Below are 14,870 nucleotides of genomic sequence, written 5' to 3' on the forward strand. Positions count from 1 at the left end.
TCATGAACATGTTTAAACAGTGTGCGTAAAAGTGTGAAAAGATGATGGTACTTTCCCATTCAGTGACACTTCGTCTCTGGTGACTTGCAATAACTCCCGCTTGGAGTATGTGAAATCTGGCCTTTTATGTCCGAGAGTTGGATTATGAGCGGACATAAGAGCAAGACCAATTTTGGTTCATTTGTCGGTTGACTGGTGGTGCAAGTAGAGGACTGTTTTTCAAGTCCTCTTGATAGCAAATGATTTCTGATCATTTTTTTTCTTATAGTACAAGTGGTTCAGCACCAGTAACCAGTCTACCTGTCCTATGTGCCGAAGCCCCTTCTAATTCCCTCAGTGGGGATTGGGCCCGGCCTCTCACTCCTGCAGCACCACCTCCACTCCTCCGCAGACAGGAACCTTGTCACTGGCCGTGCTACTCAGCACAGTACTGTACCTTGCTGTGTGCAGCTAGGACACAGAAGAAATACTCATTCCAAGCAGATTTCATCTTTATGTTCATGAGAAGTACTGAATGATGACAAGAAAGTCATAACCTATTATTAGTTAACCCCTTGACGACGGGAACTCCGAGCCGACACCAAGAATTCCAGCCTCTCTTGGTAACGAAGGCCACCTGCCAAACTGTAAATTCTCGGTTTTTGGCCCTGCGTGCTCTGCAAGCTTTGATTTACACAGTGAAAAGACTCCTTGATCGGTGGCATGCGGCTCTACTCACGCTTCCACATTCCCATTGCCTCTTTTCAAAGTGGGGATTATTGTGAAGCTGGTGATTATGATGCAAATTCGGTCTTTTTATTTCTGGGCTACACACAAAGGCCAATCACCATATATACAAGAGCCAGGGTGGCTCGAGCATGGGCCGAGAATAATAACTGAAAAGTGGGCTGAGGAACTCAATTTTTACGGCGGCTCTTACAGTCATCCGTCGTGAAGGGGTTAAAAAAAAAACACCTACAGAGGAGAAATTTGACTTTATGGAGTTTTCGTTTTAACACGTTAATTACTCTTACTGATGATGATGTAGATTTCTTGAATCCGATTCGTCAGAGTTTAAGCAGGAGACACTCTGGCCTGGCTTACAGACTCTGCTGAATTAACTGAGTACACGTATGCTGTACACTCTGATCTTCACTTGATTCTCTTTTGAACTCAGCAAGATATAATTTCAACCTTCCAAAATATTTTGTCCGCTGAAACATTTATTATTCATTTTTTTTTTTCCCACTGGACTTTGTGTAGTTTGCATCAGTCATTTTGGGAAGTGGCTTGATTTGTTGAATTTTTATTTTTCTGGAATGTATGTATTAAATTTTAGACATATTTGACAGAAAATGTTCTGTCCATCATAAAAACGTCCTGAACAAAATGGGGAGACTGGCACAATAGTGCAGGATAGCTCAGTTGGTAGATATTCTCTACAGTGCCAATTTCTGTCGCCTACTTAACATCAATATATGACATTGTTTTCCGATATCAAGTCAACCATAACTTTGAAGATAGTAAAATTTAGATACAAAACTGTATTGGTTTATTTAAAAGACTTGCTCCAATGATGCATGTTCATAGGAATTGCATAAGAAAAAGGTATTATTCATAAGTAGTGAGAGATATTTCTTTAAATTAATGTCTGTTTATGAAATTTAGGCTGCTTTTAATGAATTATAATAACATAATGTACCATGGTGGATACAAGTGGATTCAGGGCCTTCTAGTCAGGTGTCCTTGTTTGTGTTAGTTATTTTGCATGTTGATTTATCTTAACTATCTGTGAGAATTTATTTGTAAGATTTTGGGCATTGTTCAGAATGTAATGTAGGCTTAATCTACATTACATCTGTGGTTTTCTTTATGTTCTGTTGTTACTATCTGTTTCTATCTTCTTTATATCCCTGGGAAGGGGGTTAGAGGGAGGGTTGAGATTATTTTGAAAGGGCCGGTGAGTTTTAATTTTGAGTTTTTATTTTGGCTGTTGCTGTAGTTTTTGTTCTTCATTTGTGGTTTTTGGTTGGCTGTTTTCTTAATTACTTCTGGGGCGCACGTTGTGTTTACCCCTGAGCACAGTTGATAGCATCCCCTCCCTCCAAACCCCCAAGGATAGACTCATTACTGTGGGTATTATGAGGTATACATGTGTTCATTCTTTATTTTTTCCCAGCAGAAGCAGTGCATCGTTTCCTTTCGTAATACAACAAAGAAAAGAAGATTAAGTGCTTAGAATACTTACCCCTCATGATCAAGATAAGGACGGTTTTACTTATTAAATTCCCCTACATTTAGCAGAGGTAAAAGTAATCCGAGTAAGAGTGAGATTCAAGGTAGAAGAAAATGTTTTTTTGCCTTTTTGAAAAGAAAATGCTCGGCAAACTTTGAAACTGATTTGTGCAGAGAGACTGTGTACAAAAGGTAATCAACATATTTCTTGTGATTTCCATTATGCATATATTTCTTTGTAACCGCATGCATATGTTTATCTTTATGTTTATCTTTCGTACTGATATTTAAGTAACAACATTTATTTAGTTCTCCGAATAGAGCCATCCATTTACAAAACTGTGATAAACCCTGTTGGATGTTGCATAACTTGTGACATCCAAAAATGCTGCCCTTGAGTGGGGTAAGTGGTATGTGCCCCTTGTAACTTGACAGTTGGCAATTTTTGAAGCCAATTTTGGGAAACTCTAGGTGATCTCAGGCAGATTCATGATCAGAAAGGAAGTTTGTATATTTCAAATCAAAATGACTTATGAACTTGTGGGGCAACGTTAACACGTTTTGGAGATGTCCTTAAAGCGATGATGCCCATGGATACCACTCCTGCAGCTGAAACTTAGACTAACCCTGTTTTCCTTTGTTCATTCATCTTGTTGAGAGTTTTTTAAATGATAATAGTTCATGATGCGACCATTTTATGGGCATAGTGATTGAAATATGACATTGGCTTGGAACCTTTGCTCGGAAATTGGCGGGAATTTGAGCTGCAAGGTGCAGAATTGGCTTAGTATGGCTACTTGGATGTTGCAATTAAGTTACACTGAACCAGACAAAAATTGAAGATCAATCACTATGGCCCCAGCCTGGTTACTATAGTTATCAGCAGATTAATGATTAATTTGATTGAGGAGATTACTTGACTATTTTCAATGTGGATACAAATATCCACGTCAGTTGAGCAGAGTTGGTAATTGGAACTTGTTGCTGTGCAAAAGTAGGGCACCATTGGTCCATTTAACATATTCAAGTTTTTCAGAATGGCATCTCTCATTCACTGTTCTTTTTTTGCTATCCTGGTAGCAATGGCGTATTTTTCCTACCCTGCCAAAGCCCAACTGACAACTGTCGTCCTCCCGCCGATTTCCCAGGGAGCGGAGCTCTGTCTGATCATCATACCGGGGGCAGAAATCCCTGGCGAGTTTTATCGTCCCGTGGCCGAGGCCATTCAGAAATTTGCACCCGCCGAGCTGTGGGTCGGCATTGCAACAGGATTTGTGGGCGACATTCCCAACCCACTGCAACTGACGGCTGCTATAGATCTGGCCCTGGCAGACCTACGGGCAGCGGGGATGAGTCGGTTCGGCGTGCCTACTTTCATGGCAGGCCATTCTCTTGGAGGTTTGATAATATTTAGCAATCCTTACTTTTATGAACCTGCCACTACATACAGAATCTGTATATATGCCACTGCCAATTGGGTGAGAATTTTTACGTTGCTCTGTAGCATAAAATGACTCCTCAGTCCTTCATTCAGGCAAAAATGACTTATCAAGATTGGAAAGGTATCGTTTTACTGATGTGGGCCTTTGTAAGAAGTTCCAAAAGTCGCGTGAAAAATTGTAAATTCCCCAGAGCAATGTTTGGAGGAAGCCATGGCCTGATTAATTCGCCCCCCCAAATAATGCTTACATGTGTCTGATATCATAAATGCCACCAGCACCATTTTTATGTTCTATGCATAGGCACGTTTGTCCAAAACTACGTAGCCTCCAACTCCAATCAGGTCTCTGGCCTTCTCCTTTGGGGCTCGTACCTGACAGCTGCCCACCGTCAGCTTGCCTCCTACCCCGTGCCAGTCATGCACCTGTCTGGGGACTTGGACGGCCTGACGCGCCTCACAAGACTTGCCGATGTATACAGGTATGTAGTTCGCATGGGAAGAGGGGATTCTGTTGCAATTTGTAACTGTGGGGGTGCTAGGGAGTACAACCTTTTTATCAGAGCTGTGTGCTCCCTCCCTGATAAAGCTTCCTCCCCTTTGAAATTTTGAAATGTACACAACCTATGAAGAAGCTTATGTTCACCAGTTTTTGGTGCCCCCTTAGAAATCTGTCCACTCATGGGTGCCCCTTAGAAATTACACCCTAGTTATGCCACTGGTCTGTTGCAAGGGATTATGCATTTTAAAAGATTGACAGTGTTTGGCAGCAGTATTAGCACTTCGAATGCAGAAGTCCACAATCACATCCCAGTTGCCCAAATTTACATCTGTCTTCAAAATTCCCATCCAGGATTATCAGATTCTCAACACTCCAAAGCAAATCCTGTTTCTGCTTCTGAAATTTGATTTATTAACATTAAATGTTAATTAATCCAAGGTCTATATTTACAGTAATAAAATGCAATAGTGTGAAGAAATGTCCCTCAGAAACATTTGAACTTGAGAAAACTTACTATAAGAATTGTGTAGCTGTGGGCTTTCAAACACTGAATGTGTACTGATGGATGGTGTGGTATCCAATGGGGCGGGGGAAAGTCTCCCTGAGACACATCTGTTTTTTTCTTATAAACTTTTCATAAAGTGTCATATTGAAATGATACCATCTCTTTCTTTGGTAGGGCGTAGGGGGGTTCAAGATTCTTTTCAGGATGAAAGTCTTTGTTTCCCCCACCCCGACCTAAGACTTGGATACGTGCTGTTAGACATCAATGTAGAAAATTGAAATAAAGCAGAAATGATTCACTTTGGTGTTTTGCAGCGAGATGGAGGCCCTTGAAGCCACAGATCCAGGCTCCCAATTCCGCTATTCTGTCGTCCTTCTTAAGGATGTCAACCACGGCCAGTTTGCCTCGGGCGAGATGCCCCCAAACGTCGTGGCCAATGACATTGCGTCCCCCTTGACTTTCGAGCAAGCTCATGACCTGATTGGTCAGGCCTCCGCCGACTTCATCGTGTTGACATTTGCAGCGCTGCCCGATGCGAAGGACCGGATCGAGAAGGTTTTGCAAGAGACCGGAGAATTGTTTGCACCACTGTTAATTGCAAAGGACATGGAACAGGAAGGAGAGGCATCACCGTGGGTGCTTCATGCTCAGGTAAACTTATTCCTTTGAGAGACTTTGAGAAGCTTTTTACCAGTTCTGAGCAAGTGTGCATTGTTCTGAGCATGCATGCATAGTTCTGAGCATGTGAAATACACCGAAAAAGGACCGGTATGTCTGCTGCCACCAGTGTCTCCAAGTCTCCCATTGATACCCAATCTTGGATGTTAAGTTAGAGACGAAGCCTTTTGATTAAGAAACAGTGTAAGGTTGAATCTGAAAGGTGTGGCTATGGCCTTGGCAGGTCTAGAGGAGTTTTATTAGGGCAATATCTCCATCCCAACCCCCAAAAAATTAAAATATGATTTTTGGAGACTTTTTCACTCCTCTTCCAAACCAAAGCATGCCAAAAGTAACAGTAATTAGCCTTGCCTCCAGAGAAGCCACAGAAAGAAATTCCCTAAATTTTTTGTTCTTTAAAGAATTGATTCTGGGTCCACCCTGGCTGTTTTCAGAGATATTGAAAGCCAGTGGCTAGCGGCTACAGTCACTTCCCATAGACACATGTTCCTCTGTCAGTCATAGCCAGATAATTTGGATGCAGCTTTGATTATCCTCCATAAGATAGGCTTTCCATGGTGAAGGTGGCATGTTAGAGAGGTTTGCAGTAGCACCAGGCAAGGGTATCTCTTTTGAGTATATGTGGTGTGGAAGATGACGAAGCAGCTTCGTCATTAGAGCCTCTGCAGTCTCCTGACGATGGACAGAGCATACCGTCCGAAAAGCTGAGTACCCTCCGGTCAAGCCGGTTCTTTTCAGAACCACACAAGCAAAAGAGATATCCTTGCATGGTGCTACCGCAAACCTCTGTAATCATCCTAAATAAGTTAACATCCTAAACACACTATGAGTTCCCCTAAAGTTTGACTTGACTCCCCAATTAAAGCTCAAAAGCTTCTTTCTTTGATGAACTCTGCGACATTAATTGCATCAGTAGCTTTACATAGGCTGTTAGCAGACAAATGTGTAGCCCAAGTAATGCCCAAGATATGATGAAAGTCAGTATTCTTACATGAACAATCAAAGGTATTTCTGTTTGGGCTTTTAAAGTGATTTGCACGTTCAATTTTTTCTTTGCAGGAAGCTGTGATCAGTGTCCCAGAAAGCCTTGCCAGTCGTCTTACTGTGAAGAACAGAGCCTACAGTGGCCTGAGGGAGTTTGCCCAGTCCAAACCCTCCATCACCAAGGAAGCGAATGGCATTGTGACGGTGAAGTCCAGGGCCCGGGCCGAGTTCCCTCAGAACCTCGCCGATGTGTCATTGACGGAGCAGTCTGCCAATGAGATCGCAGCCAAGATGAAGCGGCAGGAGGCAGTCAGAGATGTACTGGGGGGTGAACGGTACAATGATACAGTGACATGCAAAGAGATTAACATGGTGAGACATAGTCCGGATAATCAAAGATATCAAGTGAAATCCAAGATTTAAAGTCACCATGAAGTGTTAATTCTCACAGTAATGTTCTTGTGGATAGGCGTGGTTGTACAGGGTGGTAGGGGGCTGTCTGGTGCCCCAATACCTTTGTCTAGCCCCCCAAATGCTACAGGTTTATATTTTACTCCCAGAGTGAAAGAGGAGTAGCAAAAGTAAAAAGGCGACATGCTATGCAAAGTCTACATCCCCCCCTCCCCAATTGACTCCAGAACCGCACCTGGGAGTGATGCTCCTTTTTGTCCCATTTAACTTGAATTTCATGTTTTGTTGTGCCATTTAACCCTAAATGAGCCAGGGCAAGCAGCCATCCCCATCAACGTTTTTCCTGGTATCTCTTCACAGGGCATTATCTCTACCCACTTACTGGTAGCTTTTAGAAAACTTTTTTAGTAAGTTTTTGCAGGTATTTTTTCACAAATTTTGTTAAAATCAGAAATGATATTCTTGCAGAGCACCTGCTTTTCTGAGACAGGCACAAGTGTGGCCTTTAATTTCAGATGACTCCAGCAGCAAAACAGTCACTGCACGTGTTTTGATCGTCGCAAGTTTCGCGAAGACTCTTTTCCCTGAACATAAAAACAGCATCCCTTGTTGGCATCCGCATTGGTCAGAAACTTTCTGAGGTTCCCTATAACCTTTGACCCTTCAGATGGCTCTCCAGTGGGCTCTTAGCAAGGCATCTCCCACAGCCCGCAGCCGCTACGACAACCAGGGCCGGAAGATGAAATTCAAGTCTGACATCCTCACTTTCACGGGCTCCACTTGGTTGTCGGAGAAGTTACGGCTGACTTACACGCCAAATGGCGATCTGGAGGTAAGCACCATTGATAAAGATTGCTGCCAATCAGGAAACACCAGCATTTTGAGATGTTGAATAAATGGTCTCTCCATGAAATCGGAGAACATTTTTCACATGTAGGCATTTTGTATATGAGATAGAAAAGGGTTATTCATAGCACCCTTTTGCTGTTGAGAATGCTGGTTGTGACTCTAGTCATTGTGGAATATTGCAGAGCTTTTTAGAAACAGACCAGCAAGCATCTCACAGAGAAATCACTTTGGATGAAACAGGTTCTTACTGTTAAAACCAGTTTCTCCCAAGTAATTCTCTGTAAACACACCATTTTCAACTTGCATTTTGGAAATTTAACTTGGAAGTATCACGGAGAAATCCTGTGAAACCTGTAACAATGTTGAAATGAACAAACACTGCTCAGAACATCACCAAGACTTGGTATTTTATTTATCTGCCATTTTTCATGCATGCGCTCCAGGTGACATCGGTCGCTCTCCTCACGCCCGCTGCGTTTCCCATCCAGAGCATCGCTGGCATGCAGTACTGCAAACTCCTGTCTCCATACAGGGCCATGGAATGGATCTATGTGGACAGCCTGCGTCCATATTAATGTTTAACCCCAGGTGAACTGCCACGTGTGGTCCGTTTCCTTCGCTCTGTGTGGAAAATGAGGCCAGATTCTTTCTCCAGTTCTACTTCAACGGGTGAGGATTCAAAACTGAGAGAGAGCATTCCACTCATGGGTACATAATAGTCACAAGATGTAGTCCTCCACTGTATTTCATGTTTATTCTGATGATGTTTGATGGGAAAGCAGGGCGGGGGTCAAATGAAAAAAAACCCATTCCACAAATTTGTTCTTTACTCAATGCAATCATTACCCACACAATTACACGAAGCCTTATCACATGTTGGTCTAATTATGTCTCTGATTTGGCACTAGCCACCTGCAGGGTCCATGCTCCCTTGCTCCCCCCCTCCCCTTGCAAGGCCGGCTTTGCCCATGAATGACCTATGACCCTTGACATGTTGTTTTCAGTGTTCTCCCCCAAAGCAATAAGCAATTGGGACTTGTTTCAATATTGAGCAAAGGTTGGTGACAGCAGAAAGTGCCAATTAACAAAAAGCAGTTAATTGAATCCTTGTAGTTAACTTTTGTCATGTGTCCATGCTTTATTCTGAACTAATTTCGGCTTCCAACTAGAACAAATACAGTGACACTTGTTCGGTCTAGATAAAAACAACATTATCAAATGAGTACAAATTTCGGTTAACAATGCTACAATTTTAAAACCTAAAGTAAATACCATTAGGTAGGGTAAAATTTAAGAAGTAAAACTTGCATAGAAATACAGTAAACAGTATCAATTTTTTTATCTTCATCCGAAAAGGAATCATGTGATTCAAAAAATATGAAAACCACAATCACTCCCAGAACCTTGCCATCAATTGAACGTCTTGTGGTTAATCAGACAGAAAAGATCACACTGACCATACTCTGAACAGTGAATTAGTTCTGTTCACTGTCGACATCAGTGACCAGTCAAGCACCAGTCTAGAAAATGAGCCTCTGCTGACCAAAAGAACAGCTAAAAACACTTTTTCCAGGACTAGCTGAAGAGCATCATTCGTTGAGCTTTTTAACAATGTATGGGCAGAAGTGACCTTGCAGGTCCCTTTATTTTTGAATCTAGCAGAATTTTTTAACAGGACATATTTCCGTGGCATGTCTTATTTTTGGCACTCTACAAATTTATTGGCAGTTTGATTTAATTTTACCCGTAAAAAAATTGAACTTCAAGCAGATTGACACTAGCCATTTAAATTTCTGGTTTCTTTTGATTCAAAGAACACCCAAATGCCAAAATTTACATATCAACTCATGCACCTGTTACCGATAAACTTCCGATGACCTACACTGAAAATATATACATGCACCCCTTTGGCATATTCTTCTACTTCGATGAGAAACTGCATCACTACAATGTCCACTCATAACTAGCAGATGTAAAAACATTATTTGAAAACCTTTCAAAATTATTCAGTCACCTGATTTAATTTGTCAAGAATACATTTCATATCCTTCAGTACAAACCAACTATGCACTACACACACAGACTACATCCATGACTAGGTTTGACATCACTTTCTTAATGGGTCATTCCATGAGGTTGGGGCACAATTTGTGACGGTGTCCTTGTTACATGGGTAACTTTTACAACCTGTCACGACCTGTAGAGTAGGTCATTTACTCTGTAAAAATAACGCACACCTCTGTATTCAGCCTTGCCAGATGTATAACAATGTCAATTTGGAATCCACATGCAGGGAAATAGGTGTTCATTTTTATGGAACCCATGTAACAATGGACATTGTCACAAATTGTGCCCCACCCTCAAGGAATGACCCAAATCAGTTTGTCTTACTGTAAAAATGAAGTGTATTCACCCACACCTATGTATAAATGTCAAAAACCAGCAGGGATTACAAAAAATGGTAAGAGGAGGATTTGCAATTTCTGTACTTTTATCAACCGGTAATTCAAATTTCCATCTCTGCAAATACAAAACTACATCTGAACAAACCCATTTGTGGTTTGTCGATAAACCTATCCCTGTCTTGATCACAGCCCCAAGTTTCCATTGAAATTGAAACACAGAAGGACTTCTCAACCACGCCCTACTGCCACACCCATGCCACACCTTTATAGCTATCCGACTACACAAAGCCCAGGAGGCTGAGTGCCAGGGAGACTGTGGTCCCAAGTAGACCAAAGAGACCAAAGTAACCGTACGCTCCGTTCAAACGTTTTTCTGGATCTGAAATTTGAAATGGAAAATACAAAAAATCTTAAATCTTCAAAATGTCAAGCAACTGTGAGCACTGGCTACATTTCATTCACTTATAAAACAAATGCATATGCTGTATTTCAATATATCGAACCGATCCACAGAACATGTGTTTAGTAAGTGCGGAAAATTGTAATGCAACCATTCCACAAAATGGAGGCTTTTGGTAGTAAAAAGTCAACGGCAGGCCATGAGCATGTGGCCCAGTTGGTAAAAGTCAAGTACCCACATAGCCAGTACCTCGGGTGCAGATCAAGGACATCTCAGCAATCTGTCAATCTTACACAAATATGCCATAGATTTGTACACATTCGGGTGAAGACTAATCAGGTACCCAATCCACAATTCCTATCATTTTTACGTGGAATCTATTTATGACCGATTACTTACTGCCAGTGTAGTAGCCCAGAGCATAGGAGATGCGACCCACGACCCACACAAGACCGGAAACGGCCGAAATGCGCTGTAAACAAAATAAAACACGTTATGCACACAAAATCTGCTCTGTGATACACCTGTAATGGCCACCGACTGCACAGGGCAAGTGAAATGGTTACTTTACTAGGAATGGGCCTTCCCTTTTTAGAGTTTTCGGAAGTCGTGTGATCAGAAAAAAAATTTTCACCACGGTAGCTGAGCACCTTTTTTTCACATCTGCCCCCTCCCTGAAACAATACAACCTGGCTTAGCCACTGTTGAAACCGTGCATCAGAGTACGTGGCCCAAATAATTCAAGACAAACTTACGGGATGTTTCAGTCCGCCGAGAAGGAGGAGCACGATGAAGTAACCCAAGACCTCCAATCTGGTTAAAGCAGATAATAAAAAAGGTCAACTTTAAATTTATGCATAATTCTTGGTCTATGCCATGATTTTCATCCATGGGTGTCACCCGTATTTTTTTAAAGGGGCAAGATTTTTTGCCGGGGAGGGACAAAGTACTCCTCAGCAGACTGACAAGCATTAACGGTGGAAGAGGTCAATTCAAAGAGGTCAAAGGTTTCAAAGAGGTCAAGGAAACTGTTGATTTTTATACCAATTCCTCCCTTTGTTTCACTTCTCTCACCTTTTCTTCTTTTTCCCTTTCTCAGTTTTTTCCCTAGGGGCATGGTGCAAGCATCCCTGCCCCCCCCCAACACCCATAATGCCATCACCTCAATCTGTAAACCTTTCCACCTTATATTCTGTCCATCAATGGCAACTGACTGTCAGCAATAAAGTTAACAGCAAATTTAAAAAGGAGCAGGGCAAAGCAGATTTGTGCTATGAGGCATCTGACCCAATGCACAACTAAAATCCAGGACGTCCTGGAGCCAAATTTCATATCTAAACAGCAAACAAAAACTAAGAAGATTTAGATGCTAAACAAAAGCCAGCCGAGAACCAGTGACTCATGAAATACAGAATGTATGACATTGTTAACGGTAACCTACTTTTGCAATGCAAGATATTTTCTAGATTTGCTATGGCACACCACACTTCTGCGCAAAATTGCGTGAAATGGTTTCACTTGAATAGTTTGTAATTCATGGTTATTATTCTTTCTTAAACAGACTTTCCATGTTCAAACATCCAAGGTGAATGAAATAAGAAATGTACTTCTGGCGATGTCTGCTGCAACACTCATTCATCGACCCACCCACCCACACGTAAAAGCGGCACTAAGAGAGCATTAAGAAACGATACCACAGCACCCAAACCCAATTCACCAGGAACAGTTTCCGGAAGAACTCAGTGTGTGCACTTTAGATTACTGCGGTGTGTTCCCAGGGCAACCACATTCCATGCATTGTGGTCAGTGTTTGACTTGCTTGCATGAGCATCCTCTTTCAGCGAACAACACCAAAAAATGCAATGGGTTGAAGGGACAGGTGCCTTCACTGTCAGAATTCCAATCAATATGCCAATTTTGCATTAATTACCATTTCCTGTAATTGTACATGTAGTTACACCTTGGCAATTCAATACCATGCACTCAGAATTTCAGAGCTGTTGACATGACGGCAAACTTGCTTTGAACTGTTGGTCTTTTCGAGGGGAAATCCACACCTTCCCTTTTCTGAAATAATTTCCAACAACTGTGCATTTGAAAGAAAGTGCAATCGGCTGATAGTGAAATCATCAATAAATCAAGCAGCGAGATCCAGCAATCATGCCAAGATTGACCTACTGCACCTTACAGCACTGAACCAGCACATCGTGACCACAGATCAATCGCATTGGGTTAAAGCCCAAAATCAACCCTCCTACAACAACAGTAGCACATGCCACTCTTTCGGTTTGTGGAATTCATTCCATAAAATTATCACAAATTTAGTGAACGTGGACCTAGAAAATACAAGACTCCCAACATCCATTGCTGAAGACCCATGAAATTTCAATATATCCAATTACATTCTGGTCAGAACTGTTACACCCAAACTATAGCCACCGGCCCAAACTATAGCTGGGCCGGTGGCAACTACGGTCCAAGTATGGTTGAGATCGAGGCCGCAGTTGGGATGTAACAGAATGATTGTGCACTGATGTATTACACAAAGTACTCACGTATTCTGGTGGACCCGTTGAACACAGTTGAACATGTTGTTGTCACTATACATGGCTGGGTACTACAATCAAACATAGGATGTTAAACGTGAATTTTACTTCTTCATCTCTGCATTCTGTTAATTGATTTGTCATCACAGCGGCACCTGTACGTGTATTTATTACTAGTGTAGTGTTCAGTCAATTATGCATGTACCTGCTAATAATGCCATGCAAGAAGTCTATGTTCGAAGTCTGAGCCTAGATGTACACTGTGTACGAACAGTTCCTAGATGCAAATTTAAATACCAAAACAGAGAAGCGTGGACTAAGGAACCGTTAATGTTTTACTTTTCACAAAACAAGTACCAGCAAGTTTAGTCACTTGGAAATTTAATACAAATGTAAGCACACCTAAATGGTTTGATAAGAGACACTTGTCATACTCATATACGGGACTCATTTGAGTCAGACACGTACAAGTAGGTAGTCAAGTCACAACTGAAGTAAAATGTACTCCCAAGTTACACCACTGGTTCTGGGGCGGAAGGGGTGGCCCAGGTTGGACGCCATTTCTCTGTAACGTAGTACGGTCAGGGAGCCGGAGTCGACCTGGGCTAGCAGAAGGGGTCGGCCTATGGGAGCACACGAACAGGCCGGCCCTACAGCCGAGGCGGGCTTCGTCTGCCGTGTACCCACGGACGGCGCGGTGGACGACAAAATATACCCACAGTTAGGGCGGGGCCGGGGCGCAGGCAAGGCCTGCCGTGCCGGCATGGCGGGTCGGGGCGAGACGGTTTTTTACCCACCTCAACTTTGTACTTCTTGCGAGCAGAACTGACTCTAACAGCCATCCACTGCACCACAACCCAACTGAACAACACCACCAAGACTACATAACCGTACTCGGACGGCAATATGTCAAACAAATCGGCCATTTTACCGCTGCTGTTGGCCTCGCAGTGCCACCGAAAAATGCTGCGTAATTACAGTAGCCTGTGAACCACCGGTCACCGCGCGCGTCGCTAACTACTGCAGCTGTTTTTGCTGTATCACTTGCACTGCGAGCGCCCTCTAGACTAAACAGGATCTTTTCTGCGCATCTTGCCCATACATTCTTGACTTTTCGGAATTTTTTTCTGAAGTTGTAGTCAACGGAGCAGTTCTCTGCATATCGCTGACGTACTTGGGCGAGTTGTGCGTACTGTCGCGCTGTAAGTGCCCCCTTGAAACTCTCTAATGGTGTTGACTTGGCAATGTCGTTATCAAATTTATTCCATTCCCTTGAAGATCTTACAAAGAACGAGTTTCAAGTCTCAGTCCTGCTTGCTCTCCTCTCCGGTAAGTAATATATTTATCTGCACTTGTATTCCCATCATCCCCTTCCGAGTCTTGTAGGCCTACAACATAGCTAATCTATCTCTCGCTCTTTTTGTTTCCAACTGTTCCACCTGGGTAATGCCGCTGCCTCTGTTGTAATCTCCGAAGCAAAGCCGTGCTGCTTTCCTCTGTACCCTTTCAAGTTTACTGATGTGGCAGGTTTTATAAGGGTCCCAGGAGCATGTAACACATTCCAAAATAGGTCTGACTTACATTATATGTGTCTCCACTTCCTTGTCGCAGAACCAAAGGTCCTCCTCAGGAATCGTAATGTCCGGTTGGCCTCAGTGGCAGTGTTATCCACATGTTCCCTCCACAAAAGTTTACTATTAAGCGGACTCCAAGGTATGATTGTGAACTTGCATGACAAAGCGTTTGTCGGCACAAAATGTAGTCCCTCGTGGGCGGTTTCTTTTTATTTGAGATGACCATAATTTAGTTGGTTGATCGAAGCTCATTTGCCATGGTATATGTGTTTCCATGATTCCGGGGATTTGAGATCTTGTAAAGAGTTCATATTCTCTGCACTGGAAACCGGTGTACATGCATAAGACAATCACCAGTAAAAAG

At 42.5% G+C, this 14,870-nt stretch overlaps 3 protein-coding genes across 4 annotated transcripts in view; 2 read left to right on the forward strand and 1 right to left on the reverse strand.

Annotated features, from left to right (window-relative positions):
- ltn1 (listerin E3 ubiquitin protein ligase 1) overlaps window positions 1–2,295 on the forward strand; it is a 79,608-nt gene extending 77,313 nt beyond the window's left edge. The window contains exons 30-31 of one of the 2 annotated variants that reach the window (XR_002598456.2): window positions 269–507; window positions 2,159–2,295. Coding sequence is in view for 1 of the 2 variants with exons in the window: in XM_022239138.2 (XP_022094830.2) it covers window positions 269–328 (60 nt within the window). In the remaining variant the exon portion in view is untranslated. Of the gene's footprint in view, window positions 1–268; window positions 1,701–2,158 lie in introns of those variants that run through there. The other variant, XM_022239138.2, reaches the window with a different exon arrangement.
- LOC110981527 (uncharacterized) lies at window positions 365–8,698 on the forward strand. Its single transcript, XM_022239140.2, has 6 exons — window positions 365–3,612; window positions 3,957–4,134; window positions 4,974–5,310; window positions 6,397–6,693; window positions 7,400–7,564; window positions 8,025–8,698. Exons 1-6 carry the CDS (start codon window positions 3,252–3,254, stop codon window positions 8,154–8,156), a joined length of 1,470 nt encoding a protein of 489 aa, XP_022094832.2. The 5' UTR covers window positions 365–3,251; the 3' UTR covers window positions 8,157–8,698.
- Window positions 8,695–13,954, reverse strand: LOC110981539 (glutathione S-transferase 3, mitochondrial-like). The gene is made up of 5 exons (XM_022239160.2): window positions 13,730–13,954; window positions 12,942–13,003; window positions 11,142–11,199; window positions 10,786–10,858; window positions 8,695–10,365 (listed from the first exon to the last, which is right to left on the reverse strand). The coding sequence occupies exons 1-5, from the start codon at window positions 13,856–13,858 to the stop codon at window positions 10,265–10,267; spliced, it is 423 nt and encodes a 140-aa protein (XP_022094852.1). The 5' UTR covers window positions 13,859–13,954; the 3' UTR covers window positions 8,695–10,264.
- Between the last annotated feature and the right edge of the window lie 916 nt (window positions 13,955–14,870).

Source organism: Acanthaster planci, linkage group LG15 (assembly GCF_054643075.1).
Source record: "Acanthaster planci isolate LZ-2023a linkage group LG15, COTS_SCS, whole genome shotgun sequence".
Classification (NCBI taxonomy): domain Eukaryota; kingdom Metazoa; phylum Echinodermata; class Asteroidea; order Valvatida; family Acanthasteridae; genus Acanthaster; species Acanthaster planci.

Coding starts and splice junctions, on each gene's coding strand:
- LOC110981527 (XM_022239140.2), top strand. CDS start 3,252: ATGGCATCTCTCATTCACTGTTCTTTTTTTGCTATCCTGGTAGCAATG. Junction 6,694..7,399: donor CATGCAAAGAGATTAACATG/GTGAGACATAGT, acceptor TTGACCCTTCAG/ATGGCTCTCCAGTGGGCTCT. Junction 7,565..8,024: donor CGCCAAATGGCGATCTGGAG/GTAAGCACCATT, acceptor CATGCGCTCCAG/GTGACATCGGTCGCTCTCCT.
- LOC110981539 (XM_022239160.2), bottom strand. CDS start 13,858: ATGGCCGATTTGTTTGACATATTGCCGTCCGAGTACGGTTATGTAGTC. Junction 11,200..12,941: donor CAACGGGTCCACCAGAATAC/GTGAGTACTTTG, acceptor TGCTTTAACCAG/ATTGGAGGTCTTGGGTTACT. Junction 10,859..11,141: donor TCGGCGGACTGAAACATCCC/GTAAGTTTGTCT, acceptor TTTTGTTTACAG/CGCATTTCGGCCGTTTCCGG.